The sequence below is a fragment of the Apteryx rowi genome, unplaced genomic scaffold, assembly GCF_003343035.1.
Source record: "Apteryx rowi isolate R43461 unplaced genomic scaffold, aptRow1 scaffold_26, whole genome shotgun sequence".
Lineage (NCBI taxonomy): Eukaryota > Metazoa > Chordata > Aves > Apterygiformes > Apterygidae > Apteryx > Apteryx rowi.
Genome location: NW_020448974.1, coordinates 1,325,301 through 1,337,285, shown reverse-complemented (window position 1 = coordinate 1,337,285; position 11,985 = coordinate 1,325,301). Strand labels below are relative to the sequence as shown.

The 11,985-nt window shown below is 46.0% G+C and overlaps 1 protein-coding gene across 1 annotated transcript; it reads left to right on the top strand.

Annotated features, from left to right (window-relative positions):
- Positions 1 to 4,097: 4,097 nt before the first annotated feature.
- Positions 4,098 to 11,598, top strand: KCNJ2 (potassium voltage-gated channel subfamily J member 2). The gene is made up of 2 exons (XM_026067581.1): positions 4,098 to 4,207; positions 9,253 to 11,598. Exon 2 carries the CDS (start codon positions 9,469 to 9,471, stop codon positions 10,750 to 10,752), a length of 1,284 nt encoding a protein of 427 aa, XP_025923366.1. The 5' UTR covers positions 4,098 to 4,207; positions 9,253 to 9,468; the 3' UTR covers positions 10,753 to 11,598.
- Positions 11,599 to 11,985: the final 387 nt, after the last annotated feature.

The window sequence follows — 11,985 nt, the reverse complement described above, 5'->3', positions numbered from 1 at the left end:
TGCTCTTGCACTGCTAGTTATATACAGTTACTGTTAGCTATGGATTACTAGTTGTAATTTATTATTTCCAGATTGCTTCACCTTGCTTACCATATCCACCATCTGCAGTAGCACAAACTGAAAATACATATGTAATATCTCAAAATATAATCAGGGGCTGGAGATTTGATTTTAGAATAAGACTGAGTAAGACAGACTGAAATCTTCAGCAAGGATTATAGACACAAAGTATCTGGGAAAGAAAGGGAGAAAAATGTGAATGGTGTGTGAATTCCACTGTTCTCAGATACATAAAACAATTCAATTTCCTATGTCATATTTCACCCCTTATATGAACAATATAACTGTGTCACTGGCTGCACATCTGTATATCCTATTTTCTTGCAAAGTACAAAATACATTTATTTGCTCTTTTAAGTCTTTCATCAAATATGTAACTGTCTCATTGTGGAATTTTCATTGGATTTAGCCATTCCTTCTATTGCAAATATGGCTTCATTTTCCCTTGGAGAGCCCAGCATTAGACCTATAAAGATGCAGTTAATGTCTAAACCCCAGGAGTTTACTGTGAATGGGGAAACCACCTTTTCCTGATGGATTTTTTCCAGTTGACTTAATGGTTAGAGAAGAAAGGCTAACTTTTGCCAGTTTACATGCATGGAAATGGCGAGACCAAGAAAAACAACAACACAGTATTTATGGCATTTCTTCTCATCTTGTGGAAACCGACAGCTACCAGTAAAAGACCATGTTTTCTTTGCAAGTACAATAGAATCAAGCTATTTTCAGCTGGCAATAAAATCTTGAGAACCAGACCAGATTTGGCCACTTTAAGAGATGAAGACTAATGCAATCTGATAATTAGGTCATTTCACAGCCAAGACAGAGAAAGCAATTTAATAACATCTCCTGGGCATTAAGACAAGGGCTAGAGCTCCTGGGTCCCAGCTGGCAAGTATTGTGCCTGCAATACACTCCTGTCAAGTTTGCTTCCACAGGGCATCTGCAGATCTGCAAAGACTGAGGGAGAGCGTGGCTGTGTGGTGGGCAAAGGTGTGAATGATGCTGGAAAACAGAAAATGTAGAGAGATAAGTCCCTTCCTTCACTGATGTGACCTGGCTGAAATTTGTCTAAGAAAAAGTGTCCTGCTGTTTTGCTGGCTAGTTTCCTTACGCTTCCTACGCTAGTATGAAACCAAGATTGTTCTGCTTTCCCAGAGCCCCTTCTTATCCCTGCTCCTTCTGCAGGGAGGGGATCTTGCCTTGGAAACTCCTCAGAATATGACCATCTCTCATAGCTCTTCTCATACTTCAGTAAGGAGGTTCCATAGCGAGCCGGTAAGATACTTCAGTAGCTAGACCACATCAAATTAGAAAACCATTCACTGAGAGAAGAAAAACAAACCTTTACTCACTCTTGAGGGTTAAGTTTTCAGCTGTCTCTCACCCTCTTTGTCCTGGCTTGTTGCAACAGGAAAGGGTTTTTTAGAAACTTTTCTTGTAACTCAACTTCCCTGTTTGGGGGGTTTGGAAGTACTTCTCTTGCTGAAGTTAATGCAGACAATTTTAACACTTTGTTACAATTATCATTTTCTGTATAATAGTTTGTAATCAATATTTCATTCTAAGTAGAGCTTTCTAGGCAGACCTGCTTGGACTTTAAGAAAGCTGTGAAGAAGCCATGATGTATATGCTGTAACTCTCTTTGGTACAAAATACTAAATGGCTTGACCTGCAAGACTGTACTGCTGTGAATAAGTCTTACTCATATCAGTCGCTCTGGTATCTCTGGGTCCAGTAGGTCTGCTGTCTTTCATCAGTCAGCTTGCATGAGTAAAGACTGAGTAAGAGCCTAGAAGGTCACACTTTAATCTGTAAAATCTTCTGGGTATTGTGCAGAGATTTTTCGAGCCCACCCTCCAGCAAACTGCATGTATTCTCAGCAGAGCATCTCTTAGCAATAACGTATCACAGTTCTACTTTATTACAGATACATCCATACATGCACATACTTTATCAAGGTGGGTTAAATTGTTGCTATTTTAGCTGCTCCTAAAAAGGACATATGCATTCAAGGAAATGAGGGATTTTTTTCCTCCCATGCAGCTGTAGGAACTGTGTAGTATGTGTCCCTATGATTTTCAGATCTTATGGATGGGTAATCTTCGTCTTACTGAATGAATAAAATAATTGCAGTCATTCTTTCTTGATGGATTTTTTTCCGGATTCATCATTTATGAGAAACTTACCTGTGTTATAGGACTGATGCCTTTTCTTCCAATCAAAAATGAACAGAATTACCCAAGAATAACTCATAAATAATACGATTGCCCAACATGCTGTATTGCTCAATATATACAAGACCTTGTCTTTACATGATGGAGAGAGGGGAAGAAAAAATCGCGTATCCTGCACACACAACACTGGGGACTTTTAAAACCATCTGCATTTGGCCATTGTGTTTGTTGCTGCAATAATGCAGTACTTCCTCATTCGGAGTATAGGGAACTCCACAAATACTGTAAATGACAGTAATGATGGTCAGTGGCAACCGTTCAGCAACAATATGAGCGAGCGTCCATAAGAAAGCGTTTGGGCATTTTCGATGAGTATTTAAAGAGTGCTAACATCAGAGCCATAAAACTACAACACAAATGAGAAGAAGGATAGTTCGAGGAACTTACTAGTGGCTGCAGTCACCCTATTGCTGGTGAAGGTAGGGAAGCATCTCTGGAGCCTGTTCTGGACACTGCAAGAAAGCTCCCCGAAGGAGAGCGGCAGAGCTGCTTGGACCACTCGGTCCCTCAGCAGCTGGCAAGCAGAAGGCCTGATTGCTGATCAAGCACTGCCTCGCCCCACAAGCATTCCCAGCACCTGCCCTCCGTGCGCTGCAAGGGCTACCACTTCAGTCCTGGGCGCGATTCAAGGTGTTTCTGCCAATTTCTAAAGCCTTGTGTGGTCTGCAGCCCCCAGCATTCAGCAGGCCACCTTTGCTCGTATTTTTCCAACACAACACACAGGGCTCGCTGATGCGTTTCAGCTGTTAGCGCTCAGGAACTCAGTTTTCCAAGGGCAGCAGGAGAGTTGCAGCAGGGGACACCTGCCTCGGAAACTAACACCCCTTCCCTGTCCATCAGGGCCGGAGTTTGGCAAACTTCAGAGCGTGCTTACGAGGCTGTTTTTGTTCCTGCAAGGCTCTCAGCCAGACATTTCGAACTTGTTTTCTCTGTCAGATATCTTAGACCATGTCCACTGTAGGGAGGACAAGCTACTAAAATCATTTTGATTTTTGCAGATTTTAACAACAGCCAGGCAGCGGGCTGAGCAAGCTGCCACAGGTGATCTATGAAACAAAGAAATGGGTCCTAGATACTGCAGCCAGGCAAATAGTTTTCTTGCTTCCAGCCTTGCTTCAAAAGACCTTAGTTCAGGGATCAAAGGTCTTGTTTTGGAAGGGATCTTAGATTTCAGTTAGAGAAGAACGTTAGATTTAATCGCTGCGCTGCAGCATGCCTGACTAGTGCTTTTAGTGCACGCTGCAGTCTGCTATTCGCGATCAGGCGCCCTGCACCTTAGCGCTTCTCCCTGCTCACAGAAAGACGGAACGCGGCTACTAAAAGGGCCGCAGCTATTTCTTCCTGCTGTTGTTGCCTACTTGTCCGAGACAAGGGAACCGGAGCAAACGGGCGCGCGGGTCCCCCCCACCCCGGGGCAGCCCCGCGGGAGGCCGCCCCGGCGGGGGAAGCGCCCGCGGCAGGTGCTCGCCGCGCTACCGCGGGATGCGGGCGGGCTCGGGGGCGACCCGCGGGGCTGCGCGGGCGGAGGGGCCCGGAGCGCTGCCCGCCGCGCACCGCACCGCACCGCACCGCGGCTCCGCGCTCGGGGCCCCCCCGGCCGCGCCGCTCCGCGCTGCCCCGGCTCCGCGGTGTCCCGGCCCCGCTGCGCGGCGCGGCGCGGCCTCCCGCCTCCCGCCTCCCATTGGCGCGGGGCGGCCCCGAGGGCGGGGACGGCCGAGCCGCTATTAAACATCACATGGCAGCCCGCAAAAAAGGGGCAGCGGCTCATTGAGTGGCTCAGTTGCAAGCGGTGCGGCGGCGGCGGCCGGGCGGCCGGGCACCCTGGGATTGGCTTGCTGCGGCGCCCCGGCTCCTGGATCTTACACCCTTCCACCTCCGCACGCCCCCACCCGCTCCAGAGCCACCGGCAGGTAGGTAAGGAGCGTCTGCTCTCTCCGTCCATTCGCAGCGCCCGCGGAGTCGCCTCTCCGGTGCCGCCCCGGCTCGCAGGGGTAGGGGCGATGCGCCTGCGTGTATCTCTGTGCACGCACGGGGCCGTGAAATTTCCGCGAGAGAAAGCTTCCCTTGTCGGTGAATTTGTTGCACTTTTCGGCATGGCCCTTTGAAGGGGGAACTCTTGCGTTTCTCAGGCACCATACACAAGCTATTCTCAGTGCCTACAATAATTAGATAGGTATGCTGGGAACACTTGAGCATCTGCTTGCAGCATCTGTTTATGTTCATAACTTTCCATGCACCAGCTGCTCCCCCCCAGATATTTTATTCTGGGGAAGGGCTGGAAGTTTGCATGACAACTTTGCGTTGCAGTGCGAGCACTGTTCCATCCCTTTTCATTCTGTTCGCCTGTTGTTTCCTGTACAAGAGAAAGGTCAAAAGTATCAAGCCTTAGAAATCTGATGCATGTTTCTGAAAGGAGTGACCAAATGTTTTAGCGTGGTGTGAAAGGAACCTGTAACTTCATTCATGGGCGTTATGGAAATGGGGGATTTTCTTTATTTTTTAATCATCCTGCCAAAAATAGGAAGAAAGAAAAAGCATTGTAGCTGGGGAGCCTGTGAAGAAACGGGACCATTGTAACTTAGTTCATGATGGCCAAAGGAAAAAATACTGATAGGAAACAGCAGATTTATTTATGGGGGTTCAGTGAATGCTTTGTCATCTTTGTGGGGCCAGGGCTGCACAAGAACGGCAGGTACTTGCCGAGCGCACCGAGTGCTTCGCGCCGATGAGGATGTGCATCTTTGTTCTCTCCCACCCTGCAGCCACCTTTCCGCTCTCCAGCCTAGCAGCAGCCAGGACTTTTTTCTGTATTCTCAGCCTTACCTTTACACTTGTTTGCTTTTCCATCCTCACAGCTGGTGCATCAAGTACACCCCCTGGTGATGACTATTTCACTTGTAGTTATTTTGTCATCAGCTAGAAATATCCTGAACCCCGCTGCTTTGCAGGATAGCAGATGTAAATGCCACTTGTGCTTTCCTTTCTCCTGTTTCTTCCTGCTCATTTTCCTACATTGTCTGCTCTTTCTTTTCTTTTTTTCTTTTTCTTTCTTTCTTTTTTTTTTCACTGCGTGATTGAGGACAGATCCTTCCCCTGAAGGTAGCTTAACACTTCATAGCTGGTGTAACTTGAATCCTAGCCAAATCAGTGGAGGAATCACAGGGTAATGACTTTTAAGTAATACCAGGATCTGGGAAAGGTTAACTGGGTGGCTCTGGCCAGCAGTGAGAGAGTGGGGACTGTGGGAACACGGCTTCGATCACGCGAAAGCTCCTTTGTTCTGTTTACTGAGGACAGCAGGGGAAGGCGCTTCGCTAAGGTAGTGGTTGTGCTCTCTTAGCAACATGTGCCCAGCACACACACAGCAGGGCTGGTTGGCGTCAGCCTGGGAATAGCTGCTCAGAGCGCTCATTAGTGCTGCTCCTCTCCTCTCTCTCCCTCCCGCTCCCTCTCCCCCTTTTTGCACTTTACAGGTTTTACTCGGTGTTAAACCCTTYGACACAAATTCCCTTTGAGCTCTTCATTGCAGCTTTTAGACATGCGATGTAATCATCTTTTCATGGGAGATCTTGAGGGGAGCACTTGCTAAGGGAAAAGTGGGGGTTCGGGCTCCCGTTCGTGGCATTTGCTCAAACATTGGTTCAGAAATGCAGCAGATGCAGCGCACCCCCATTTTCCTCTGCTCTTCCAAGCATCTCCTTGCAACGGAGCGAGCCTCTGGCTCTCTGATCCCATCCTTTGCCTGTAAGTGGACTGCGTCGGTCCAAGGGCCAGTAGTGATGAGCTGCACTGCTCTACTCTCATATTCTGTTCCAGGAGTGAAGGTGGTCTGAATTTAATAAAAATAAGACACCTAGTGATGATTGAATTTGCACCTGCGAGTGTGTGACTGGCTGCAGTGTTTCTGAGCCCAAATGATGCAAAGATTTGAGTTGGCTTGTGAGTTCTGGGTTGTCTTTTGTCTGGCATGGGTTGCAGGACTGGTCCCGCGCTAGCTTGACATCTTCGGTGACACCAACACACTGCTACTGGGGAATGGGGGGAAACAAACTCGTTTTGCTTTTAAGTAGCAGGTGGATTAGCAAAATAAAAAGTACCATTAGATTTTTCATGTTAAAAGTCTCTAGTTTGACTGTTTGTGGGGTTTTTGGTCACCTCTACTGAAACTAATTGCAGAAGTCAGGGTGAAGGCAGATCAGGTGCCTGGCAGGTGACGCAGCAGGCGTTTTTACAGGCCCTGCACGGACACGAGTGGGAACAAGAGGAGCCCTGCCGCGTTGCGCCGGCTGGTTGCCTGAGCTCGCAGTTACTGGTGGCGTTCCCTTCCCTGTATCCTAGCTACTCGAAGCGCGCACAAAGAGAGGCAATTTGGGCTGTAAAGGGAAGAAGACAGCTATCCCGCGCCCGGTGCCGCAGCGCGCGGAGCATGCCGGGGCTTTGCTGTATAAACTTCAAGCAGCAGTGTGCAAGCTCAGCAGCGCGCGGCCCCGAGGCTCGCCTCGCTGCGGGAGGGTCGCCGGCGCCAGGGGCGCGGGGCCGCCTCCAAAGGCAGCGCGCTGGCAGGCGCGCGGCTGCGAGCGGTGGTACTGTGCAGACGTACAGCAGGTAGAAGGCGTCCGGCCRTTCAGGATGGAAACCCGGCAGCGTAAGATACTGATTCAGTTTCCAAACTTCTAAATTCAGCCAGCTGCCTGTGGGAAGCTGGTGTTACAATTTCGGTGATTTCTGGAATTCAAACAAATGTCTTCGGGTCAAGACTTTTGTGGGGGGAGTTGCATATTCTGACACTTGAGACTTTACAGCTTATCTTTCCCTCCACCACAAGTTTTCCTCTAAAATCAAAGAGAGATTGTAGGGGGAAAAAAAAAGTCTTCAAACAATCTGTTTCCTAGGCTGTATATTTCCATTCRCTTGGAACAAAACAGACCTGGAACATGGGAGTTGAACACGGATATGATTATAGGATGTGGTTTGTGAAAGTGATCAATCTGCAAACCAATGCAATGATTTTTCAGGGAGTTTTTAGTGTGGAGAATGCATTAATAATTTCACTTTCCTTCTGTGTTCAGGTTTTTAAAAGTATTTTTAAGACCCCAAAACATCTTTCTTTTTTTCTTTCTTTTTTTGAGAATGATATCCTGGCAGCAATGAGAAACTCCATGATAAAAAAGAGGGGAGGGCGAGTGAATTTATACACAGTGTGGCCAAGTCAGCCAGATAAGCATAGGGGTAACTATACCATCCAGTAAGTCTAAGTTAATAAGTTGAACTCAAAAGGGGCATTACTGAACCTGCCAAAAGCTGCCAAAATGTATTTTACATTGCTGAAGTCAGAGATGACTAATCTCAGCAAATATGTGTCGGGACTTATTCTTGCACAACAAATAGAAGTAAGAAAAAAGAGAAGGTGAAAGTAAACCATAAAGAGATCCTGTGGCAGAAAACATTTTTGCATATAACTGCAAGCACRATATTGTTTTCTGTTTGCCACCTGCTCTTTTCTTAACAAGTGTTTGCTGACCTAAACTCTTATAATGTGGTTGAAGGATATGGGAGGACAGAGAAACTGTTTGAAATCCCTCGAGTTTTTGGAAGACCTCCTCAGGGTTTTAGGTGCTGCTGTGGGGAAAGGAGATAACAGCCGCTGTCAGATGGGAGTCAGAGAGAACAGCCACAAAATGCTGCAACCGCTTTGTGTGCAGAGGTCTTGCTCCTTGGCGAGTACAGTTGTGCTGTTTTTTGGGCAAACTCGGGCAAGCTTTGAGAATATCGATTTATGAAAAGCATCATGATTTAATTCCCCACTAATGTAAATGGTACTTAAGTCTCCTCTTCTCTGGCAGGTGCATGGCAGACATTCCTCATTACTTGGTTTTAGTTTTATTTTCTCCATGGGCTGCATGGATAGATGGAGTAGTCGCATGAATACATCTTGCCCCCTCTGCAGTATTTCAATTACATTTCCTGATGCACAGTACGTGACTTAATGGATGACGCACTTGTTAAAAGCTAAACCTGGGTCTAAGCCAGACCTCCCTGAAACAAGTTTGGTGGCTTCTACCCTCAGGAAGAATGTTTTGTAGCCTCTCTGCTGAGTCTTAACTGCTGACACTAAAGACCCATGGGATATTTGGAGATGGAGCTAGCTACCTTCGTCTCTGGTGAGGAAGGTGCTGCTACTCGCTCTCAAAGGTGTTACAAAGAGGCTGGGCTACTCAAGGGCAGCCTTTTGCTAGTCATGGTAGCAAGAGCAGATGAGGGCTATTAGAAGGTTTATTTTGGTTCATGCAGCTTGAGTTTAATGTGAGCATAAAAACTCTCCAGACTCTGATGACTTTATGGAGTTAGAGTTATTAATGCAGCCTTTATGCCTGCCATTTGCAGAGAATGTACTTTTTCTTTTTTTTTTAACTCCCACTTAATAAAAAGCCAAATTCTATGCAATGTAATTTCATGGAAATCATTGGTATTTTTCAGGTTTATTGCTTTTTCTCAATACATGGCTTCTTCCCTTTGCTTGTTCCCCTGTTTGTCTTAGGTGAAACAGACCATGAGACACACGTTGTATATCACTAAAAACTGCTTCAGTATTCTTATTTGAACAAACGTATGTTAAAGCTAATTCTTTGTTTCAAAATAAACAGAAAGCATAGCTATAAATAGCAGATAGATTCTTTGCATGCCCCACTTTTGAGTGAATATTGCTTACAGACCTGTGGGACATGATCACTTCAGTGCTTTCATTGGGAAGAGTGATAGCTTCTTTATATTAATGATGTCAGTTCTGTCAATACATAACTGCACTCGGAGAACTGCTGCATTCCAGAAAATGCTGTCATTGAGAATAAGGAACCTTCCTGCAAATCCACAGGAGTCATTTGACTTAATTCATTCAGATTTGATTCATTTTCCTTTTCCTCCAAGATCTAATCCGACATTTCTCTTTCTCTTGCAGACCATGCCCTCTCTATGACGGTTACTTGTTAAGCTAACTCTGCATGCCAGAAGACTGTCCTTGGTTGATCCAAGGGCTTTTGGGGACTCCAGCCTCTCCCCAGTTTTTCTGTGTGTGTGTGTTCCTCTAGAACTTTCAAAACTGTTTCTCCAAAGGGTTTTGCAGAAACTTAGACTGTTTTCTAAAGCAGAAGCACCTCAGTCCACAGCAGTAGTGATGGGCAGCGTGCGAACCAACCGCTACAGCATCGTGTCTTCGGAAGAGGACGGCATGAAGCTGGCAACCATGGCCATTGCCAACGGCTTTGGGAATGGAAAGAGTAAGGTACATACCAGACAGCAATGCAGGAGCCGCTTTGTCAAAAAAGATGGCCACTGCAATGTCCAGTTTATTAACGTGGGTGAGAAGGGACAGCGATACTTGGCAGACATCTTCACCACTTGTGTGGACATCCGCTGGAGGTGGATGCTAGTTATCTTCTGCCTGACTTTCATCCTCTCCTGGCTTTTTTTTGGCTGCGTGTTTTGGTTGATTGCGCTGTTGCATGGCGATCTGGAAAATCAAGAAAATAACAAACCTTGTGTCTCTCAAGTGAGCAGCTTCACTGCAGCCTTCCTCTTCTCCATTGAGACACAGACCACGATCGGCTATGGCTTCAGGTGCGTCACAGACGAGTGCCCCATTGCAGTTTTCATGGTGGTTTTCCAGTCTATAGTAGGCTGCATCATTGATGCCTTCATCATTGGTGCTGTCATGGCAAAGATGGCTAAGCCAAAAAAGAGAAATGAAACTCTAGTCTTCAGCCACAATGCTGTGGTGGCCATGAGAGATGGGAAACTGTGCCTGATGTGGCGTGTTGGGAACCTGAGGAAAAGCCACTTGGTGGAGGCACACGTGAGAGCACAGCTCCTCAAATCCAGGATCACATCGGAAGGGGAGTACATCCCTTTGGATCAAATAGACATCAATGTAGGGTTTGACAGTGGGATAGACCGCATATTCCTGGTCTCCCCAATTACCATAGTACATGAAATAGATGAAGACAGTCCTTTGTATGACTTGAGCAAACAAGACATGGACAATGCTGACTTTGAAATTGTTGTAATATTAGAGGGCATGGTGGAAGCTACTGCAATGACTACCCAGTGCCGTAGCTCATATCTGGCAAATGAAATCCTCTGGGGCCACCGCTATGAGCCTGTGCTCTTCGAAGAGAAAAACTACTACAAAGTGGACTACTCGAGGTTCCACAAAACATACGAAGTGCCCAACACACCCATCTGTAGTGCCAGAGACTTAGCAGAAAAGAAATACATTCTCTCTAACGCAAACTCCTTTTGCTAYGAGAACGAAGTGGCCCTCACCAGCAAAGAGGAGGACGAGATTGACAATGGGGTGCCTGAAAGCATGAGCACAGACACCCACCCGGACATGGACCATCACAACCAGGCAGGGGTGCCTCTAGAACCGCGGCCGCTACGGCGGGAGTCTGAAATATGACTGAAACTCTTCCTCTCCCTTTCGGTTGAAAGGAAAAAAACCTCTCGGTCAAAGGCACATTGACCTAAGAAGTTGGCCCAGAACAGTTTTCAGACAGTGGTACTGTTGAAGAGTGGCGTAAGGCAAGCAGACCTGAGAAACCCGGGCTGGTTTTAGGGCTGTCCTCAGAGGAGGGACAACAGAAAATGAACTCTAAACACAAAGCACTAAACATGTCTAAGTATGAACAGAAGGCACATATGTTGTAGAATAAATTATGTATATATTTTTTTACAAAACTTGAACTTGCAGGCAAGCTTTGGTTGGGTTATTATTTTTTTTTTTTTCAACTTTTTCCAGAATGCTTCTCTCTAGGGAACAAGAATGTTTTTAATGGCATAACAAAGGCAAGAATCTGCCTTATTATTATTATTATAATTATTTTTTAAAAAGCTGCTGCTAACTACATGAACACAAATGGTTATTTTTGTTGCAGTGTAGTTTTTATTTTCTCTTGTGTAATTTAAAAAAAAAAAAGTCAGTGTTGAACTTTTTGGGTTGAAAAGCTCGTGATCATTTCAGAGAGGCCAATGTTGCCAGAAAGTCTAAACTCCTTTTGAGGCCAGTAGTTTGATAGCTAGAATCAATTTCTCTCTTTCCAATTACATAAGGGGCATTATGTAATATCAGGCCAATCAGTAGCCTCCAGCAAAACTATGATTTTTGGGGGGAGAATTTAATTCTCTGTCTAAAGGAAAATGAAATAAAATATATATAGACATATAAAAAGTACTAAGTGAAAACTACCTAGATGGATACCAAAGAAAATGCACAGTTTTGCACAGTGGAATTTATTTTTAAAAAAAAGGGAAGAAAAAAAAAAGAACAGGCTGCTTTAAACAAACAAAAAATTTCAAACCTCAGACACTTTCTTTGGTTTAGATTTTTCTTTTAACGCCTTTATTTTGCACCTTATTCTAAAAGCTTAAGACTCGGATCTAAATTGAGCTAGGAATCCCCTCTGCCCCCCTTCTCTTTGGTGGGGAACCAAATTCTCTTCCTTTTGTGTAAGGRGAAACGTAGTTGGGGGAAGGCAAACAAGCAAACATCTGTCCTCCCCGGCTGCCCCCCGAGCCGGGCTGCAGCAGAAGGTCAAGTGTTACTGCGCACGTTCCCAAGCCGTCGCTAGACCTTAGCGCTGACCCAGCGTCCTGAAAACTGAGCCATCAGATGTGCTGCAGGCGTGTGACCGAA